The sequence below is a fragment of the Stegostoma tigrinum genome, chromosome 9 (genome assembly GCF_030684315.1).
Source record: "Stegostoma tigrinum isolate sSteTig4 chromosome 9, sSteTig4.hap1, whole genome shotgun sequence".
Taxonomy (NCBI): Eukaryota; Metazoa; Chordata; class Chondrichthyes; order Orectolobiformes; family Stegostomatidae; genus Stegostoma; species Stegostoma tigrinum.
The window spans coordinates 20,693,465-20,716,500 of record NC_081362.1 but is presented as its reverse complement, the minus strand read 5'-3'; the positions used below and the strand labels follow the sequence as shown (position 1 = coordinate 20,716,500).

The 23,036-nt window shown below is 39.8% G+C and overlaps 1 protein-coding gene across 7 annotated transcripts in view; it reads left to right on the top strand.

Annotated features, from left to right (window-relative positions):
- The window catches only part of dhx57 (DEAH (Asp-Glu-Ala-Asp/His) box polypeptide 57), a 118,437-nt gene extending 95,616 nt beyond the window's left edge, over positions 1–22,821 (top strand). For all 7 annotated transcript variants that reach the window (XM_048536123.2, XM_048536125.2, XM_048536124.2 and 4 more), the window contains exons 21-24: positions 2,990–3,064; positions 7,052–7,186; positions 15,548–15,748; positions 22,036–22,821. In XM_048536123.2, the coding sequence (XP_048392080.2) occupies positions 2,990–3,064; positions 7,052–7,186; positions 15,548–15,748; positions 22,036–22,179 (555 nt within the window). In that variant the 3' untranslated portion in view covers positions 22,180–22,821. The remainder of the gene's footprint in view (positions 1–2,989; positions 3,065–7,051; positions 7,187–15,547; positions 15,749–22,035) is intronic.
- Positions 22,822–23,036: the final 215 nt, after the last annotated feature.

Sequence of the window (23,036 nt, the reverse complement as noted above, 5' to 3'; positions counted from 1 at the left end):
TTAAACAAAGGAACAACATTGGCTGTTCTCTAGTCGTCTGGGACACTGCCTGTGGCTAAAGATCGCTGTCAAGACCCCAGCAATCTCCTCCCTTGCCTCCTCCAGTATCCTGGGATAGATACTATCAGCCCCTGGGGATTTATCCACCTTAATATTTTTCAAGACACCCAACACCACCACCTCCCTTAATATTGACGTGCACCAAGGTATAAACATATCTGTCCCTAATCTTACCATCATCTATATTTTTCTCCTTGGTGGATACCTATGTAAAGAACTTATAAAGGATCTCACCTGCCCCCTCTAGCTCCTCATATTAATTCCCTCCTTTGTCCTTGAGTGGACCCACCTTTTCCTGGTTACCCTTTGCTCCTAATATATGTATAAAATGTGTTTGCATTCTCCTTGATCTTACTAGCCAAGGACATTTTGTAGCCCCTTCTAACCATCCTAATTTCTTGTTTGAGTTCTCTTCTGCATCCTTTGTAGTCCTGCAGGGCCTTGTTTCATTTCAGTTTCCTAAAGCTTGCATTTGCTTTCATTTTCTTTTTGATCTCTTGTCATCTAAGGTTCCTGAATCAAGCCATCCTTATTTTTTGTCTTCACAGGAATAGGCTGGTCCTGAATTCTTATCAACTGACCTTTAAACGACTCCCACATATCGAAGCAGATTTACTCTCAAACAACTCTCCCCGATCTAATTCCACCAGTTTCTGCCGAATACTGTTGTAATTAGCCATCCCTCAATGTGGCACTTTCAGAGGACCAGTCATATCCTTATCCATAACTTGCTGAAAATGTACACAATTTAGATCACTGTTCCCAGAATACTACCCCACTATAACTTCGATCACCTGTATGGGCTCACTTCCCCAAGACAAAATCTAGTACAGCAAGTACTAGTTGGACAATTACAAATTGTTTCAAGAAATCCTCCAGGATACACCTATTAAATTCTGCCCCATCTAAGCCCCTGATGCTAAGAGGTCCTGATCAATATTGGGGAAGTTAAAATCACTCACTACAACAGCCCTGTTATTTTTACATCTTTCTATGATTTTCTTACATATCTGTTCCTTTATCTCCTGTTGGCTATTGAAAGGCCTGCAGTGTAATCCGATCATAGTGACTGCACGTTTCTGACTCTTAAGTTCTACCCATACGGCCTTGCTGGATGAGCTTACCAAGATGTCCTCTTTTAGTATAGCTGAATTGAATTTGAATTCTTGTCCCTAGACCATTTAACTGGGGTCCAGGATCACTTATCTAGTGGCATTACTACCATGACACTGTCTCCACTGAAAATAATTTTTAGCAAAGACTCAAGAATTGCTAAGTTTTGAAGTCATGCGTATGATATAACAGTATTCTGAACATGAGTAAAGACTCATCCAGTATAAATAAAAAGCAATGAAAAATACTGAGGCTGTGACTCGGGCAGTGTTTCTCCTAAGGGTTTGCCCTGGCAGATAATCAGGGTGCAGAATTTGTAGATTATTGAAAATTCCACAATCAGTATATTTACCCATTTTGTTTAAAGAATTCTTTACAATGAACAAAGTATTGAGATTTACAAGGTTTTACTGTTACAAGTAGAGGAAACCAACATCCAGGTTGAAATCCTTCAAGGGTAAGTTGAAATTTCCTTCATTGGACTTGAGGCAAAAACATTGATTGCTCAAGAACACTTCTCTTCTACTGTATGACAGAGTCCAAATCCACACGCCATAAAACTCCCACCCCTATTACTCACTAGCCCTCCAGATACTTTCTAATCAACCTGTTCAAGGATGTAATTGCACGCCTCTGGAACAGGTAGGATTTGAGCTTTGGCCTTTTGACTCCGGTAGGGACATTATCATTGCATCACAAGAGTCCTTCACAAGCTCCTTATATTTGTACAATAAATTCACACTCAAATGACCCTTAATTAATGTTTACATCATCTGTTCCCTCGCTCCATTAGGTATCCAGCTTCACTTCAAAAACATTGAAATGGTTTGAAGAAAATATTGATCCTTGCACTTGTGAACTGTTTACGTTTATTAGACACCTTTGATGCTAATAGACAGAAGATTTAAGATCTTGACAATTTTAAAACTTACCTCAAATTTCTTCACCCTTTTCGTTTTTATATTATTCTGTCCTGTCACAATGATTCCTAATTCACCAAAGCTTCCTAAACAGCATTATCTAAATCCACAATCACTTCCATCTAGGAGGACCAGGGCAGCAGATAAATGGGAAAACTAGCACCTACAAGTGACTCTGCAAGTCACCCACATCCTGTCTTGAAAATTCACCACTGTTCCTTCAAGGTCACTCGGTCAAAAATCCTGCAGTTCCCTCCCTAAATAACATTATGGTCTACCGACAGCACATGGACTCCAGTGGTTCAAGAAGGGAGTCCACCACCTTCTCAAAGGAAACTAGGGATGGGTAATAAATGCTGGACTGCCAGCAACACCCACATCTCATGGATGGTTTTAATTAAATAAGTTTTGCTCCTATTGCCCTCCCTTCCCGCCCTCCTAATGAATTAGTAGGTGACAAACTGGTTTGCAGCACTGCAGAGGAAGTTCACAGATGCACTCTACATTTTAGTCCATCAGGACTGTTATAAGAAACAGTAATTGGGTGGGGAAAGATTAGCTTAACCCTACCTATCACTTCCAGCTGAGTTCTGCTGGAAATACATGTCAATCAAACCCATACTGAGCAAGCTCACCCACCAGAAATCTCTCAGACCAGGTACTGAGGAGTGTTATCTGAGAAACCAACTTGAAACAATAATTGTCACATTGTTAACAAAGGGATGAGAGGAAAGAAATGGAAAGGTTTCTACTGTTTTTAGGCCACGGGATGACTAATTATAGCTATAAGTTGGATTTCAGTTATTAAAGTAAATGCAATTTTTTTAACCTCTTGGTTGTTTTTAGTTACCTGGCTACATCTGGCTCTGATCTGTGATTTTGTTCTTTTATTTCAGGCAAACTCCAATGCAGAAAACATGAAGCTAATTTCAGCAATATTGTGTGCTGCCCTCTACCCAAACGTTGTCCAGGTCAGTTCAGAACTCTTTGGATTTCACTTGCATTTTGACTCTGCCCTAACTAGGTAATATTGAAAAGGAGCTCAGCTTTCTTCACTTATGGCATCTGGGTGTCTTCTGTTTAAAAGGATACTAACACTTCAACTACCCATTTCTTGGAATTTTTTCTTTTGTTTTAATTTGTGCTGAGAAAAGCTGCTGTACCCTCTGATTTCTAATTCCACAAGATAGCTCTAAGCAGAGAAATCTTTTCTGCCAGGAGCTAATGAATAGCGAGTGGGATTTCACATGTACAAAAATTTTTGATAACTTTGTAGTCCTTACTAATTTTTTTTCAATAATATGAAGAATGGAAGCTAACAACAATCAAAACTCAACTTGACAGTCAAAAACAGAAATTGCTGGAATAGCTCAGGAGGTCTGGCAGCATCAGTGGAGAGAAATCAGAGACTTGAGAGTGGTGTTCCTTAGAGAATATTAGAGTATTTGTAAATGGTAAGATCTAGGGACTCTAGAGGAGCAAGGAGACTTGGGAGTGCAAGTAAACATTATTAAGATATTATTAAATTATTAAGAGTAAACAGTGAAAAGCAATGAAAAATGATTAATGTTGGCTGTTATTTCAAGAATAAAAGAAACCAAAGGACATTCTGCTGCAGTTGTACAGATTATTGGTTAAACCCCATCCAGAAAACTAAATTAAGTTGTGGATTTTGCACCTTGGAAAGATGTAGTGAAGATTCACCAGAATGATACAAGGGTTAAAACAGTTAAATTATGAGGACAGTTTAAACCTGTGTTGTATCATTTTGAATTTGGGAAAATAAGACATTTAAAATGATAAAAGATTTGATAGCGTATATATGGAGATACTATCACCTTGTGATGGACAAATCAAGAGTAGGGAGGCATAACCTTAAAATTAGAGCCAGGCTGTTCAGGGTTCACGTGTGAAGTACATTTTCAGTTAGGATACAGGAAATCTGAAACTGTCTTTCTTATTTGACTGTTAAGGTTAGATCAGTTGAAATTTTCAAAACTAAGATAGATTTTTATAGGTAACAGTATTAAGTACAGATTGCTAATCCAAGGAGAGTTTAGAGACCAATCAGCCTCGATTTGGGATATTTGAGGAGCTTTGTGCTTTACTTTGTGTTATATAGAGGATTTTGACAGTTGTTGGGTAAAGATGTCAAGAGAATATAAGCTACAATTGGGTACATGTAGTTGAGGTACAGATCAATCAGTTAGATGAATGAAGCATGTAGCCTTCTCGTGGGCTGTTTCAACTCAGAAGAGTTGAGGGCTCTGAACGTACAATCAAACTATCGCTTGTACAGGAACTGACCAGAACATAGTCATTCTACGTCTCTGTCAATTTGTTTTCTCTTCCACTTCATTGTAAAGTGTAATCTTAAATGGCAACTTGTCAATCCTTTCCTTTTCTCTTGTAATTTACAGCTAGTTGCTTCTACTCTCTTTCAGCCTTCATGAAAACTTTATCATTTCTTTTTAAGCTTGATGAGAAGTTTGTGCGACTTCCAAATCTCTGCTGTTCTATAGTTGATCTCCAGGAGGTGTGCAATATCCACTGACAATGACAGGTTTTATTTTTGTCACTTCCTGAAGGAAAGGTGTCTGTCCTGTTGTCTGCAGTATGTCATGGGAATTTCTTCCTTCCCATTATGTAACAAATTGCAAATGCAGACATCCATCCCATTGTCCAATGTTTATATGTACTGTCTAAAAGAATATTTGGTTCAACTGATCTGTACTTGTGTTAGTTTCATGTGAGCTTACTTCATTTCAACGTCACATAGTGTCATCTTATCTCCTCTCCCTTGCTACCCCCATTCCCCAAGCTTGCTTCACCCCTCCCCATGCTCACCCTCTCTTGATCTGTTTTCTCTCCACCCTGACCCACCCCATGTTCAATCCCTTACCCCGGCACTCACCCTAACCCCGTGTTCTCTCACATGCTGTCCTTTCCAGCACTCGCTTCCCCATTCTGCTCAGTCCTCCACCTGCACTCGCTCTCTCCTACATTTGCCTTAGTTTTCCCTCCCAAAATGCAACCTCTCCTCCCTGTCTATCTCTGTCTTTTCCGTACCCCAACATCTCTGTCCCTCTCGCACTCCCTCTCATGCATGCTCTCTTTCTCGTGTGCTCTCTCCATCGTTCTCTATCTCACTTTTTCACTCTCTCTTACATTTGTGCGCGTGCTCTGTGTCCCTCTCTGTCTCCCTCCCACCCTTGCCTCCTTAGTTGTCTGGTATCAGGTAGCATATGAATTTTAATAGCACCTTCTAGGGTTCCCTATTCCCATGACAATCAGGCTACATTGACTTATTACTGGGCAGAACAACCAGGGGGTGGCATACTCTCATTTTTACCTTGATGAAAAAAGACTACTTAAAACTTACCCAGTATAAAACTTTGCTTTCTTGATGAGAACTTAAAGCAGTAGGCATGTCAATTGACTTGAGGGGGCAATGTGAGATATTTAAGATTTCAGTGTTGTTATGTTTCCGATGAGAAAATAAATTATGCAACTTGGGCAATCTTGCTGACAAATGGCAAATTAATGGGCTAAAATCCCTGCTTTTTAAGACTTCTACATTTTTAAAGAGAGTTTAAGTGTTTAGTGACCTAGCAGATTTATTTTCATTATAGATGGGTCTCCAAAGGTCTGTGTCAGGTCACCAAGGAATGATAGCCTTTGTGTAAATAAATGAGATGAGGACAGCATGGTTTTTAAGGCTATTTGCAGAAAGTTTTTTTTGTTCTCAATGAATAACTTTGCTGTGATCTTCTGTGTAAAGTATGTGTATCCTATCATTTAACAAACCAACCAAATGGAGCAGGTGTAAATAAACAAATAACGTACTGATGGTTGCTGTTATTCTTCTGCCAAACACTAATGACCATCATTAAAATACACAGAGGAATATGTGCAATATTGCAGTTTCAAGCATTGAATTAATCTGTTGGATCCAAGCAGAAGTTGTCAGCAATTCAAACATCTTGTAGGCAAAGCAAATGGGGGGAAAAAAGAATGAGATTATTAAAAAAACTTTTTTGAAGTTGGTTTATTATGTTCCAATTAAGGTTTTCTTTAAAGAGTGCAAACTCAAAACCTTGAAATGGTTGCCAAAGATAAAACTTAATATCAGGCTAGTTCAAAGGGAACTAATAATTGTTCATGTGTCATTTAGTCTAAACAGTACAAGTGAAATGAAGATGTGAATTTTCAAACCAGTTTTTTTTTGATCAAAAGATTACTTTGATGATCTCTCAGTTTGAATATCTGGAACCAAAAATTACTGATAAATGTGGACAAAGTCGGAGGTCACAGGACACCAAGTTATAATCCAACAGGTTTATTTGAAAACACGTTGAAAACAAATAAACTTGTTGGACTATAACCTGGTGTTGTGTGCTTTCTGACTCCCCACCCCAGTCCAACACACACACCTCCACATCATAACTAAAGGTGGAGACAAGTTATGATTTTCAGGTGGTTTTATTTCACCCTTATAGTAAATTTGTTACAATTGATACAGTTAATAAGCAAATCAGCATGGGGTACCACAGTGGCTCAGTGGTTAGCACTGCTGCCTCACAGCGCCAGGGACCCGGGTTCAGTTCCACCCTTGGTTGATCGGCTGTGTGGAGTTTCCACATTCTCCCCACATCTGTGTGGGTATTCTTCAGGTGCTCCGATTTCCTCCCACAGCCCAAAGATGTGTAGGTTAGGTGGTTTGGCCATGGGAAATGAAGAGTTACAGGGATAGGGTGGGTCTGGGCGGGATGCTCTTCAGATGGTTGGTGTGAACTTGATGGGCCAAATGGCCTGATTCCACACTATAGGGATTCTGTGAAACTGTTCTCCATCAGAATCCCGTGTCTTCATTAGGGCAGACTGAACATTGGAAAAAGGTTGTGATATGCATTAAACGGTACAGATCAACCTGAAAGCTTCATTTTTGTTATATTTAGGTGACCACTCCTCAGAGTAAGTATGCGAAGACGATGTCTGGTACACTAAAAGTGCTACCAAAGCCAGAAGAGTTGCACTTCATCACAAAGAATGATGGAAATGTCCACATCCATCCTTCTTCAGTGAACTATCAGGTCAGTATGTATGGATATTTCCTTGTGAAAGGTGGTATAACAACCAACAAGAAAAGATCAATCTACAGGGCATAAATCAGGCTAGGGAAGATCTTCTGTTGATATCCTGCTGCCCTATGGGGGTAAAGCAGGAGATTGGCAAGGGTAATGTTGCTCATTTGAAGAGTCAAATGGAGGCACAATGGGCCAAGTGTTGTCCTTCTGTGCCCTAACACTGCTATGATTGTGTGAGACTGTTATTAATTACCTCACCATCTCTTTGAGCTGTTTGACATTAGCCAAATGAATATTGGCATTACTTAAAACTGTCGTAAATTCAATCTTAAAATCTTATAACACAGCAGAGGCTGTTTATCCCATCCTGCCTGTGATGACACTTTCAATGATATTTCCAATCTTTATCCTTGCTCTTTCCCTATGGTTCTGCAAACATTTTTCTTTTGAATATTTATTCAACACTCTTGAAAATTACCTTTGATTTTGCTTCCACCACTCTTTAAGGCACTGCATTTCCAGATCATAACTGTTTGCATTTAAAATACATAAGTATCCTCAACTCCCCTTTTGTTTGTTATGTAAAATTTGTCCCCTCTAGCTACCCACTAGAATTAATTCCTCCTTATTTACCTTCTCAAAATTGCACATAATTTTGAATACCTTTCAATCTTCTTAACCCTCTCTAGTCTAAAGATAACAATGCTGGATTCCCTAGTCTCTGCTAATTGAATAGGTACAAGTAATTACAACAATGTTGTATCTTTGACAGGTACTAAGAGCATTTTGTGAAGTTAAACAGAGTCCGTCAAGTTACCCAGGACACGATGTTACACTTTCTCCTTTGTCTGAGTCAAGTACTACAGTTAGTGAACTTGAGTGATTTTTTTCAAAGCATATGTGACTTTTCTAAAATCTGATAATCTGCTGGATTGATGAACAAATATAACTTGAATACAAAGCACCTTTTAAATCCACAAAACAGTTAAAATACAATAAAATATTTTTATAGTGTAGTTACTGTTGAAGTGTAGAGAAAATGGCAGACAATTTTTGTCCACTGTGGTAGTGTCACAAACAGCACTGGTGATATAATCTGATTTTGTGATGAATACAGAGAGCTGGGAAGAAAGTTAAGAAATCAAACCTCAAAGGTAGTGAGATAATAAAATGTGAGGCTGGATGAACACAGCAGGCCCAGCAGCATCTCAGGAGCACAAAAGCTGACGTTTCGGGCCTAGACCCTTCATCAAAGGTAGTGAGCTCAGGATTACGCCCGGCGCCATGTAGAAATGACAGGATATATTGGATGAATGGGTGGCTGAAAAGATGGTGTCAGGGGGAGGGTTTCAGATTCTTGGGGCATTGGGACTGGATATGGGGAGGTGGGAGCTGTACAAATTGGACTGGTTACACCTGGGCAGGGCAGGAACTGATGTCCTAGCAGGAGTGTTTGCTAGAGCAGTTGGGGAGGGTTTAAACTAATATGCCACGGGATGGCAATGTATGTAAGGAGTTAGAGAAGGAGCGAGGGCAAAAACAAAAGGTAGAAAGGGGAATAAGAAAAGTGATATGCAGAGAAACCAGCGTCAAAATTCAAACAGGGCCATTGAGAAAAATAAGGGCGAGACATACAATGTTAAAAAGACAAACTTAAAGGCTTTGTACTGTAATGTGCAGAGCTTTTGCAGTAAAGTGGATGAACTAATTGCGCAGATAGATAGAAACGGGTGTGATCTCATTGGGATTATGAAGGCATGACTGCAGGGTGACCAGGGATGGGAACTGCATGTCCCAGGTATTCAGTATTTGGGAAGGACAGGCAAAGCAGAAAAAGTGATGGAGCGGCATTGCTGGTTAAAGAGGAAATTAACACAGTAGTGAGAAAGGATATTAGCTCTGACAATGTGGAGTCTGTATGGGTAGAGTTGAGAAATACCAAGACGCAAAAATCATTGGTCGCCGTCATATATAGACTCCCAAACTGCAGTGGTGATGTTGGGGAATGCATTAAACAGGAAATTAGAGATGCATGTGATAAGGGAATATCAGTGATCATGGGTGATTTTAATCTGCACATAGATTAGGCAAATCAAATTAGCCACACTGTTGTAGAACAGGAATTCCTGGAGTGTTTCTGGGTTGGTTTTCTTGACCAATATGTGGAGGAAGCAACTAGAGAGCATGCCATCTAAGACTGGGTACTGTATAACATGAAGGGAATCATTGCCAGTTTAGTTGTGTGAGACCCCTTGGGGATGACCAACCATAACATGGTAGAATTTTTAATCAAGATACAGAGTGAGGTAGTTGATTCAGAGATTAGAGTGCTGTATCTTAATTAAGGAAACTATGAAGATCTGAGGTGTGAGTTGGCCTTGATAAACTGGGGAGAGTCACTTAGAGATGACTATGGATAGGCAATGGCAAACAGTCAAGGAACACCTGGGGAAACTGCAACAACTGTTTATTCCTGTCTGGCACAAAAGCAAAATGGGTAGGAGGATCAATCCATGGCTTACAAAGGAAATTAGAGTTAGTAATTGATCCAAGGAAGAAGCAAGATTAGGGGTGCAGTTTAGAATTCAGCAAAGGAGGACCAAGGGATTGACTAAGAAGAGGAAAATACAGTATACAAGTAAGCTTGCAGGGAACATAAAGACTGATACTAATAGTTTCTATAGGTGCGTGAAGAAAAAGAGATTGGTGAAGACAAATGTAGGTCTCCTACAGTCTGAAATGGGGGAATGTATATTTGGAGACAAAGGAACAGCTGAGCAACTGAATACTTACTTTGGTTCTGTCTTCAGAAAAGAGGACACAAATCAGATACCAGCAATGTTGGAGAATGCAAGATTTAGTGAGAGGGAAGAGTTGAGGCAGGTCAGTATTAGTAGAGAAATAGTGCTGGGGAAATTGACGGGATTGAAGGCAGATAAATCTCCAGGGCCTGATAATGTACATCTCAGAGTACTTAAAGGAAGTGGCCCTAAGATACTAGATGCATTGGTGGGCATCTTCCAGGATTCAGGTTGGAAGGCAGTTAATGTTACTCCAAAATGCAAAAAGGGAGATGGAGGGAAAACAGGGAATTATAGACCAGTAAGCCTAACGTTGGTTCTGGGGAAAATTCTCAAATTCACTATCAAGGACATTATAGTGGAGCATTTAGAAAGCAGTGGCAGGATCATACAGAGTCAGCATGAATTTATGAAGAGGAAATCATGTTTGACAAATCTATTGGAATCCTATGAAGATGTAACTAGTAGAGTTGGCAAGGGGGGCCAGTTGATATGGTATATTTGGACTTACAGGAAGTGTTTGACAGGTCCCACATAAGAGATTATTGTGCTAAATTAGAGTGCATAGGATTGGGGAAAGTGTATTGTGATAGATAGAAAACTGGTTGGTGGAGAGGAAATAATGAGTAGGAATTAATAGGTCCTTTTCAAATTGGCTGGCAGTAACTGGTGGAATGCCACAGGGATCAGTTCTGGGACCCCAGCTATTCACAATATATATTAATGATTTGGAAGAAGGAGCAACATGTAATGTCTCAAAGTTTGCAGATGATACCAAGTTCGATGCAAGGGTGAACTGTGACAAGGATACAGAAATCCTTCAGCATGATCTTGACAGGTTGGGTAAGTGGGCGAATCAGTGGCAGATGCAGTATAATTTAGATAAATGGGAAGTTATTCACTTTGGAAGCAGCGACTATTTGTGTGGAGTTTGAACATTTTCCCCATGTCTGCATGGATTTCCTCCAGGTGCTCCGGTTTCCTCCCACAGTCCAAAGATGTGCAGGCTAGGTGGATTGGCCATGCTAAATTGCCCATAGTGTTCAGGGGTGTGTGGGTTATGGGGGGGATGGGTCTGCGTGGGATGCTTCAAGGGGCGGTGTGGACTTGTTGGGCCGAAGGGCCTGTTTCCACACTGTAGGGAATCTAATCTAATCTAATCTAAAAAACAAGAAGGCAGATTACTGCCTGAATGGCTGTAAATTGGGAGAGGGTAGTGTGTAGCAGGACCTGAATGTCCTTGAGCACCAGTTGCTGAAGATAAGCATGCAGGTGCAGCTGGTGGTAAGGAAGGCAAATGGTATGTTGGCCTTTATTGCAAGAAGTTTTGAGTACAGGACCAGGGATGTGCTCTTGCAGTTATATCGGGCCTTGGTGAGCTCACACCTAGAATATTGTGAGCAGTTTTGGTCTCCTTTTCTGAGGAAGGATGCTCTTGCTCTCAGCAGAGTACTGTAAAGGTTTACCAGGCTGATTCCGGGGATGGCAAGACTGACATGAGAGATTGACTAGTTTGATTGTTTTCACTGGAGTTTAGAAGAATGAGGAGGGGGTGCTGTTATAGAGGCTTATAAAATTCTAACAGGACTAGACAGGGGAGATGTAGGGAGGATATTCCCGATGGTGGACTTGTCCAGAACCAGGGATCACAGTCTGAGGATTCAGGGTAGGCTATTTAGGATAGAGATGAGGAGACAATTCTTCACCCAAAGAGTGGTGAGCCTGTGGAACTCATTACCACAGGAAGTAGTTGATGCGAAAATATTGACTGTATTCAAGAGGCAGCTAAATATAGCACTTGGGGCAAATGGGATGAAAGGTTATGGTGAGAAAGCGGGATTAGGCTATTGAGTTGACAATCAGCCATGATCGTGATGAATGATGCAACGGGCGTTAAGGGACGAATGGCTGCCTCCTGCTCCTATCTTCTATGTTTCTATGCTTTGAGGGATAAATATTTGTCAGACACTGGGGAGAACTTCCCATTTCTCCTCAAGAATATTACTGTGGAATCTTTTACATTCCGTGAGGGATAAATTTCTTGTAAGTCATTATTCCTTTCACAAGATTGTGAAAGTGAAAACTGGGACCATGCTGTATCGTCTTCTGTGTCAGTTGAGTTCAAATTGCTGTACGATGTGCCCAGATGTGAGCTCAGAGCATTTGTTTCTGTGGCCAGCTTTGCTCAGTTTACACTTCTTCATTACAGAGATAAAAATTGAATGGGCTAGGTAGCATCTAAAGGGTTTCATGTTGTGACCCTTAACCACACTTATCCATGAATATTGCTTTTTGCATTGAAATATTTGGAAGAATAGAGGTACAATTCAAAAAGTGCAAGTCTCGTGATTGAGGCCAGGTCCTGAATTTGATATGAGGAATACTAACTAAACGCAAACTGATAACTGTCATCATTTCCTGATGCATTGGATAATTCTTTAGCCTTGAGCAGCTTTTGCAGTTGACCTTAAAAATCAGCAACATCGACAATAATTCATGTTTATTTAACACATTTTTAATGTAGTAAAAGGTTCTCAGACACTGGAGTGTACTCAGACCAAACCAAGCCACGTAAGGACATTGTAGACCCAAGTGAGTAAGTCAAAGTGACTTGGTTAAAGAGGTAAGTATTTATACAGTACCATAAAGGAGGAGATAGAAACATTGAGGGTTAAGCAGTAATTTCCAGAGCTTAGGACATAGGAGCAATCATAACCCATTTTTATAATGTTCCTCTAGCATGTTCTGCATTTAATAAGGTCACAGCTAATCTGATTTTAACCTCAAATCTGCATTCATGCATGCACCTGATCTTTCACTACCTTGCTTAACATCTATACCTTAAAAATATTCAAGGATATTGCTTCACCACTGTTCAGGAACAAAATTCCAAAGATGCATAATCATCTGACAGAAACAAAATTCACTACATCTCTTTTAAATGAGTGACCAGTGATTTTTAAACACTGACCTCTAGTTGTAGATTTTCCCCATAAGAGTAAATATCCTGTCTACATCTATTCTCTCAAGATGCCTCGGATTCAAAATGCTCCTTACCCTTCTCAACTTTAGCACACACAAATTAAGCCTGTGCAACCTTTTCACATAAAACATATCCACAATTTGAGATGTCAATCTATTAAATTTTCTCAGTTGGTCCCACTTCTAAATTATAGATGAGGCCGCACTGGTGACAGCCTGCCAATCTGAGAATAACTCATTTATTCCTACTCTGTGCTTTCTGCCTATTAGCCAATTCTTAGTCCATGCTAGTGTATTATCCCATTCCAAGGTGCTTTAAATTTTATTCATTTACCTGTTTTGTGACATTCTATCAAAAGTCTTCAGACAATTCAAATACACCATGTCCACTGGCTTCTCCTTATTGAGTTTACTTGTAACATCCTCAAAAATAAATCTCCTATCAGGTTTGTCAAAAACAATTTCTCCTTCATATATGCATGTTGACTCTGTCCCACCAGGTAATTATATTCTAAATATTCAGTATTCAGATCCTTTATAATAAATCCTAGCCAACAACGAGCTATTGAAAATGAACGATGCATTGCAGAAGAGACCAGGTTTGGATGAAAGCAGTGTACTTAAGGGTTATGGTAGTGGGGGAATTAATCCAAATGATGAATACTGAATATAAAGACTAGGTACTACAGCCACATTGCCTTTCTCAGTACCGGATCATCCCCAATGGACTACAGTCTACATTCAGGCCTTCCCAGTTTGGCCCCAACCACAATGACCGCTACATACAGAACATTCAGATCTCTCCCACTCCGAACATAAAGATGTGAGTTTTAAATTTAAGACTCTGCTGCTTTGAGTGTGAGTGTATGTCAGCTGCCAAAGCAGTAATTGTTGAACAGGAGTTGGTGTGAGTTAGGAAACAGGCAGCAGAGATCTGAGTGAACTGAAACTTTACAGAGGATGGAAAATGGAGAATTTATCCAGAACTTCTAAATAGACAAATATGGAGGCAACGAAAAGACAGATGAGGGTAACAAGTTTACTAAAGAGGGAGGAGGAAAGGCACTTGGGAGAAACATTATTGACCAAAGGACATTACAAAAACCCGAGTAGAAATAATAATGGAATGGGTTTTTAGAAGTCTCAACCAAAAGACAGTATCTTAGAAAATACGTCAAAGAAAAAAAGAATTAAAAGCATTTTTAAAAAACACTGTGGAATGAAGCTAATTGGGGATCTCTTTCAAACAGCATGGGCTAAATAGCCATCCTTTGTACAGGTAATTTGGGTCAATTTATCTTAAAAGGCTTTTTCTTAAAATATCGGTGGATCTCTTCATAACCAGCAGTAAACTGAAGAGGAGTTAACTACACAAATAACTTGCTAATCAGTTTGATTTCCCTTTTGTTTACAAATACGCAGTCCAGAAAACTGTAGTGTCTTTACAGGGGGAAAAAACTCAGCAGATCTGGTAATATATGTGGGAAAGGGTCAACATTTTTTGCATTCAATTACTGCTCTTCAGTTCCTCAGTTCCAAAGAGGAGTCAAAAACAAAGTTTCCAGCAAAGCTCAGCAAGTCTAGTAGTATATATGAATGAAAAAACAGAGTTAACGTTTCAGGTCCGGTGACCCTTCCTCAGAACTGATGGTGGCTGGGCAAACATCGGTTTATATGCAGAAAATAGGGAGGTGGGTGGGGTAGGGAGTAGATGATAGTTTAGAGTCTTGAGAAATCTTGAGAGGAGACTACTACATTGGGGAAACAAAACGTAGACTGGGTGACCGCTCTGGCAGAACATTTATGTTCTACTTGCAAAAATGACCATGAACTACATATTGCATGCCACTTTGTGGGCGGCACGGTGGCTCAGTGGTTAGCACTGCAGCCTCACAGCACCAGGGACCCGGGTTCGATTCCCGCCTCAGGCGACTGTCTGTGTGGAGTTTGCACATTCTCCCTGTGTCTGCGTGGGTTTCCTCCAGGTGCTCCGGTTTCCTCCCACAGTCCAAAGATGTGCAGGTTAGGTGGATTGGCCATGCTAAATTGCCCATTACAGAACCCTGTAACATCAGTGCTTCAGATGTCAGCTGTAGCTTAGTGGTAGCTAAGTTGCCTCAATGTCAGAAAGTTGTGTGTTCAGCCCTCACTGTGGAAACATTGGCATTTCTAGTCTAGTACTGGAAGGAAGTCTCCGTTGTTCAAGATGCTGTCTTTTGGTTGAGATTTCACACCAAGGGCCTCGTCTCTCTGAGGAAGAAAAAGTTAACTTATTGCTGTCTTTGAGGCTTTTCTGTGTACAAATTGGTTACCAAGTTTCTTACAATATGGTGTACATTACATTATTCTGACTACAACTCAATAACAGTTCATGAGCTGTAAAGTGCTTTTGAATGTCAGGAGATCATAAAAAGTGTTGTACAAATGTGAGTTTTTTAACACTGCAGTGCAATTAAATCTTCACCAAATTCAGAGCCCTTAAGCTTATAATGATCAACTTTTTTTTACTTAAATAATGCATTTCCAACAGACTGCCTGTACAGAGAAAATGGATATAAAATCATTCAATATGTTTGGATCCTAGGTCCGGCACTTCGAAAGTCCTTATTTGGTATACCATGAGAAGGTGAAAACCAGCAGAGTTTTCCTGCGAGACTGCAGCATGGTTTCTGTCTACCCCCTGGTGCTGTTTGGGGGTGGCCAGGTCAGTGTGGAACTTGAGAGAGGGCAGTTCATCATCTGTCTCGACGATGGATGGATTCGATTTGCTGCAGCTTCTCCTCAGGTATAGGGCTATTTTCTTCTGTTGGTTGAGGGTAATTTGTTTATTTCTTTGAAACAATCATTCTGTGATTGAAATTGAACACAGTTCCACCATCAATAACTCAATCTGCAAGTCATTGCAGCTGTAAACCTGGTCTGTATGAATAGAAAGACTCTGGATTCCATCATTGTTTATGCGAAATTGGCTGACTCACCTGGCTAGGGTGTTAACTTTTGGGACATTAATACTGTTATCGTTGCTTTTAGAGTAGAAAGGGGAAGTTGTGGTCCTATGCATAACCTGGAAAGTACACGGGGTGAGAACGGAAGTGAGATTGGTAATACTAACTGTCTAATAGTCTGTCAGCAAGCACTGATGCCCACATCTAGACGATGTTCACTTATGGCAGGCACAAAAGAACCACTTGGCCGTTGAACTGTATTGCAGCAAAAGTCAGCTAACTATTGAGATAATACAGGTTAGAGAAAAAATAAATTGACAAGTGAGATTATTACTTGTGACACGTTTGACCAACCGATATCACTGAAGTGAGCCTCACTTTGATCTCAGTGCTAATCTGCTGTTTCTGAATTGTTTTCAACCTAACTTTGAGTCAGAGAAGAAGAATTGAGAAGCATCTAGATTTCACCTTTCAGAACACTCCCCCCTCAAAGCAAAAAGTGCAGTTAGATGTCCTACTGAGAGTTCTCTACCTTGAATGCAGTCTTATCTGTGAATCACCAAGATGGGTGCCCTCCTTTTCACCCTTCTCACTGGGTTTTGTGCCTGAGGCTGTTTGAATTTAGCTAAACACAGTGAAGTATTCTCTGTCTGCAGAACAAATCCAATTCCTGTGTTGGGACGAATAGCCATTCTTTTCTTATGCCACACGCTGTATTGTGTAGGATAGCAATGTTTCCCTGCTGGTCATCACTTTCCTTTGCAGCCCATTTATTAAGTTCTGTAGCTCTTTTTTGTCCTTCATCCAGCTGCAAAGCATACAAATGTGCACTATAGGCTGATGTATTTGGTTTGTTTCTAAATCAATTGCTCCTTTCAGAATCTCTTTAGAAACCCTATCAAGGGCATGCTTGTGTTGTCCATCATATGTTTCTCCAATTACCAGTGCAGCTTCTAGTACCAATGCTTCTTTCTTTTCTGATGAGCCATCGGTTGCATTCTAGAATATTCTAATGGTGTTGTAACTCTCTGTTTTACTTGAGAATTACTCAACACCTGTTTAAGTACAATCTATGACTACTATTTCTTAGCTTCATAAATTTAAAGCACTTAAACTTCAACTTTTGATTTGCCCCGCTTCTGACAACGCTGCTAGATTTTGATAGTTAATTAGTGCCTTCTTGCACTGTGGTGTAGTGGCAGTTGTAATTTGTTAGTATGGCTGTTTCCTCCTCCAAGTTTCCCATCAACTTCTCTCTCGTTTTCATCAGTATTAATGCCTACCACAGCCACTGACTTGCTGTTTCTTTCTTATTTTGTTAGATACTTTCATTAATCAGTCTGAAAAAATGCAGATACAAACTGGTGATGATCATTATCTTCCTTTGTCCTTCTTCTGACACGTATACCATATATTTTTGTTCTCCATGGCTTCCATGTGGGTTCTTTCTACATCTTTGTAATTATTTTCAGTTGTTGTTTCACTATAAACCTTGTGATGGAACCTTTTGACCCCCAATCAAGGTCCATATTGGCCACTCTGTCCTCCTTTCCTGACTGCATTTAAATTTCCTTGTACACAGTGGATACATCACCAGCCTGGTCCCCTATTTTCTCACCCCTGTGCGAATTCTACCAATGATTTAGTTCAGATATGATCCTTGTACAAATTCCACCACCCGCCACCTGTAGCAAGGCCTACACAACATAACAGGATACAAAATGAAGCAGAGCAAGATAGTAAAAAACATATTCCTCCCTGATGCATTCAATGCTTCCTGTGCCCAGTTTGAGCACAATACCAGCAGCACAGTGTCATCTGCCCCAACGCACCTGTTCCCTCCATCACCACTTCAGACTTCAAATCAGCCTTCCTGAGAGTAAATCCAAGGAAAGCAACTGACCCAGGCAGAGTCCTGGACCGTGCACTTAGATCCTGTGCAGATCAGCTGGCGGAGGTATTTCCTGACATCTTCAACCTCCTTCCCTACTGCAAGTTGAAGTCCCCACCTGCTTCAAGAAGACCACCATTATCTTGGTATCAAAGAACGCACATGCAGTATGCCTGAATGACTACTGCCCAGTGGCACTGACCTCCATAATCACGAAGTGCTTTGAGAGGCAGGCCATGGCCCACATCACCTCTAGCCTCCCAGCCTGCCTCAATCCCCTGCAATTTGCCTACTGATGAAACAGGTCCACAGCGAACACCATTTCCCTACCCTACACTCATCCCTGGAATGTTTGAGTAACAAGGACACCTACTTCAGACATCTACTTATCGCCTACAGCTCCGCCTTCAACACGATAATCTCCTCCAGACTAATCTCAAAACTCCGAGATCTAGGTCTTGACTCCATCCTCTGCAACTGGATCGTCAGAATCCTGACCCGCTGACCGCAATCAATGAAGATAGACAACTGCACCTTCTCCATGGTAGCGCTCAACACTGAAGCCTCTTAAGGATATGTTTTCATCCCCCTACATTACACGACAACGTAGTCAAATTCCGAATGAACGCCATCTACAAGTTTGCTGATGATACCACCGTGGTAGGACGGATATGAGACCAACAATGAGTCAGAATACAGAAAGCAGATAGAGAGCTTGGTGTCGTGGTGCAATGATAAACAAGCTTTCTGTCAATATCTGCAAAACAACTGATCATTGACTTCAGGAAGAAAGGAGGAGGACACGTCCCCATCTACATCAACAGAGCTGAGGTGGACAGGGTCAAAAGCATCACATTCCTCAAAGTGATGATAACCAACAACCTGTCCTGGACCTACCACATAGATGCAACAGTCAAGAAGGCACAATAATGCCTCTTCCTCAGGTGGCTTAGGAAATTCACCATGACCATAAGGATACTCACCATGTTTTACCGATGCACCATAGAAAGCATACTGTCTGGGTGTATAATGGCCTGATATGGCAACTGCTCTGCCCAGGGCTGTAAAACCTCAAAAGGTTGTGCACACAGCCCAGATCATCACGGAAGCCAACCTCCCATTAATGGACTCCATTTACACTTCTTGTTGCTGTAGAAAGGCTGCCAGAATCATCAAGGACCCCTCCCACCCTGGTAATGCTCTCCTATAAACTCACCTGTCAGGCAGAAGATACAGAAACTTGAACACACACACTAACAGGTTCACAAACAGCTTCTTACCTGTTATTATTAGACTGAATGCACTATTTAACTTCAAATCATGTTGATGTTGCTTTGCACACATCCTGTGCACTTGTAACCTGTATGCCTCACTCTGTCTAAGCACCCTATGATTTGTGTGTCCTTGTTTGCTATGATCTGCCCGTACTTCTTGCAAAGCAAAGCTTTTCACTGTACTTCGGTACATGTGACAAGAACAAATCAAGTCAAGAGTGGAATCTTCCACCTTCCTATAAAAAAAATTCTACCAACATGGATCTTGACTCAATTATAATGTCTGTGAAAATTCTACCAATGCAGGTTTCTTGTCCTCCTGGACATATTCTATCAATGTGTGTACTTTGCCTTAGCGAAAGGTGGTAAATTAACTTCCCTCCAACCTTTGCACAGCACTACTCCGATGGCTCAAGATGAATATCTTGTTTGTGATGTCAGATGTTGTGGTTACTCCTAATGGCTGACCACAGAAGCCTTGAGTACAGTCAATTCTAGACAAGATTAACTAGAATGAAAACTCAGAAATACAGAAAAATCTAGCATCACATTATCCAAAGTCCAGTCTCATTTGTAAAAATATAAACACATGTTCATACTCAGTCACATTACTCGCCCAGTCAAGGGTTGTTTAGTCTTATCCTAGTACTGTTTTGCCCCATTCCTCATCAGTATCTGCCTTTCCTCCTTGTTCCAGAATCCTTTCTGACTCCAAATCTCTTTGGAATGTTTTGTTGCCACGAGCACTCATGGTACAGTGTTCACCTGGGAATTTGCTCATTGTAAACATAGAAATATTTTTTTAACCCTTGTATCTAACTTGCTTATACAGTGTTGTAGGGATAAAGTTCAAGGGGATCTCAGCCTGGGTGTTCAATTAATCTGATCAGTGCAGTACAGAGCAGAAAATTAATAAAGCAGCTGAATTATGTTTGATAATTGAGTCTGCACCTTGTATATTTTGTCCATGTTTAACCCTAATATACAAATAACTTCTCAGTTAGTGCACAACAGAGTCAGAGAAGAAAATAAGGAAATTAGTCTGTGCCAGAGGACTTTGAGTTCAAAATTTACTTTTTCCCTCCCAATGTTGCACTTTCTACTTGTCGTGCCCCAACTTCCTCTGATACTGAAATCCAAACTTTTATTTTCTTAAATAATTATCTAATTTGTTTTTGAATTAATAATTGTCTTTGTGTCCAATTGCATAAATTTATTACTTTTGCATGAGTAATATTTCTGTTTTTATAATTCCACATAAGCTCTCACTGTCTCCACTGTAGCCTACTGTTTTGCACAAGGTGAAATCATTTATCACGATCTGCATTATCCCATCCCTTTGGAATCCTAAAACATACTTCTGTTCACTTCCTAATCTTCCCTTTTCTAGAAAGAACAGATTCGTATTACATGCTAGTATTCTAATCCTTCCATTGTCTCAATAATTCTGGTTGCTATCTTCCATATCATTTCAACAGCTGCAATATTCATTTGGCTGTAGGAAACAGATCTGTACACAGTATTCCAAGTTCACTCGAACCAATGATTTGTAAAGTTGCCTCAGTTTCACTTCAATAATGGCCCATTAATAATTCCAACACCTAATGACTTTACTCATTGTCATGATTGCTTCATTTTTGAGTTCCAGTATATCCATGCATTTTCTGTACACCTAATTTTTATCTCTATTTAAGTACTTTTACTTAACTCCTTCCTTGATGTTTGTCTCCATACGAAGTACCTCGCACTGCTCTGCGTCCTAACATCTGCTGCCTGTACATGTTAATCCTCTTTTGGCTTATCCTGTGAGATTTGCAATGTACTATTAGTTTTGTATCATCTGCAAATTTAACTATTGTTTGTGAGCTCCATATCATTAATAAAGATTTTAAGAATAGGTCTTATGAAAAATGGAATCCCTGTAGGACCTCACTGGTAACATTTCTCCATTGTATCATTGCATATTCATCGTAAAATACTTTCACTGATTCCCACTTGCTTTATTTTCAGCACTAGTTTTTCCAGAGAATCTGTGTCAAAAATATGATCGAAGTACAAATTCATTACATGCTGCATGCTTCTTTGTTATATGCTCAAGAAAATCAGTAAATTGGAATGGCAAGATTTCTCATTTATGGATCTATATTGTTTATCATGATGTTACTACGATACAAGTGTTTCATGAACTTATCTGTAATAAAAATCTTCATAATTTTATACGTACTAATTGTCAACTTCACTGGTTTGTAGTATCCTGGGTCATTTTTGATGTTTTTTTTAAAATTTGGAGCAACAGGTCTTCTTTGGGGCATCTCTATTCACTGATATCTGGAAGATTTGTTCCAGAGTTCCTGCACTTTCCTCCCTTAGATCCTCAAAAATAATCAGTATCATTGACTCAATGTATTACAAACTTACAAACAGGAACTACAACAGACCTACAAACAAATATTTAACGTTGTTTTCAACTCCACTTCAGCTCTAATGTGGACTTCACTGGAATTATGGTTGGGAATTGGACGAATTGTATATACATTTGAGCTGTTTCATTCTTTAAATAGACAGCAGTAAAATAAGCTCTTGCATTTAACTTGGTTATTTATAGGTTGAGTTCAAATGGACTCTTCAGGTAATGCTGGAAAATAAACCGGTCACTTAAGCTTTTAAAATTGTGTAGGCTTGCTCCAATTGTTCGAAGAGATCAGACATTCTTTTGGATTCTCTTTCCCTTAATTGGCTGGAGTTTTTCTGAGTTTTCATCCCTTTCAGTAAATTGCATGGCACCCAGTGGCTCGGAAGTGTCTTATCTTGTGATGCTCAAGACACACAACAAGACTCAAGACAAAGGCTAGATTAAACAGTCTTTTGCTGAGTCATTTTACCAGGTTCATATGTATGTCAGTGTCTATGTAAGTGTGCTGTTTTTAACCAGTGTTTCTTCTTCCTCTTGTACTGTACCCAGATTGCTGAGTTAGTTAAAGAGCTTCGCTGGGAATTAGATCAGCTGTTGGAGGATAAAATTAAGAAACCCAATATGGACTTGTGTACTTGTCCAAGGGGATCGCTCATCATTGACATGATCGTTAAACTTATAACCACTCAGTAAGAATGAAGCTGGGAAAATGTTTTTGTTTTTGCCATGGTGACATTCAGATGCCCCGAGAACTTGGAGGAAAAACTGCTCAGCCATTTGCACTATCTTCCCAAACAGTGGCAACTGAATTCAGACTTCCTCGTCAGCACTAATGGAAGATGAAAATGATTGTGAACTGCTTGGTCTAGCTACATTATGTATGCACAAGAATTTGAATCATTGTAACAAGCAAAACCTACTGCATCTATTAATAAATGATATATTATTGACAACTCAGAACTAAAACAACTTTGTAAAGGAAGTCACATTTTTACTGTTTGACACTTTGCACATACAAAATTGCAGACTTCGTGGATCATCATCATTATTAAACATTTACCAGCCAAAATCTTAACATGAACTTTAAGGTGAGCGTTACCAGTTTCACTTCAACAGAATGTAGCTTTTCCCAGAAAAATGCTGAAGTTGTAAACATTTGTTTTGCATAAGGGGTGACTGTTGGTGCATTTTGAGATTTTGGTTCTTTGGGCTACTAACAAAGTATTTGTATCACATAACAGGAGAAATATAAAATGTATGACTTTGTCACACTTTCATCCTTGTGATACAGGACAAATAAATATTTTAAGTAAGAAATAAACATCTGGCAATCTTTGTCACTGGAGTAACTAACAATGGTGTCACTGCTACTGAATTTTAAGTGTATTGGAATACAAATGAGTACCATAAATCCTTAATTATAACAGGTATTTACATCAATATTATTTCTATAAAATTCATTGTTCTCCACCGCCTGCAGCTTTTAAATTTTTATTTGAGGGAGAGCAAAGTCACTACATAGAATGTAATGACCAGATGGCAATTTTCAT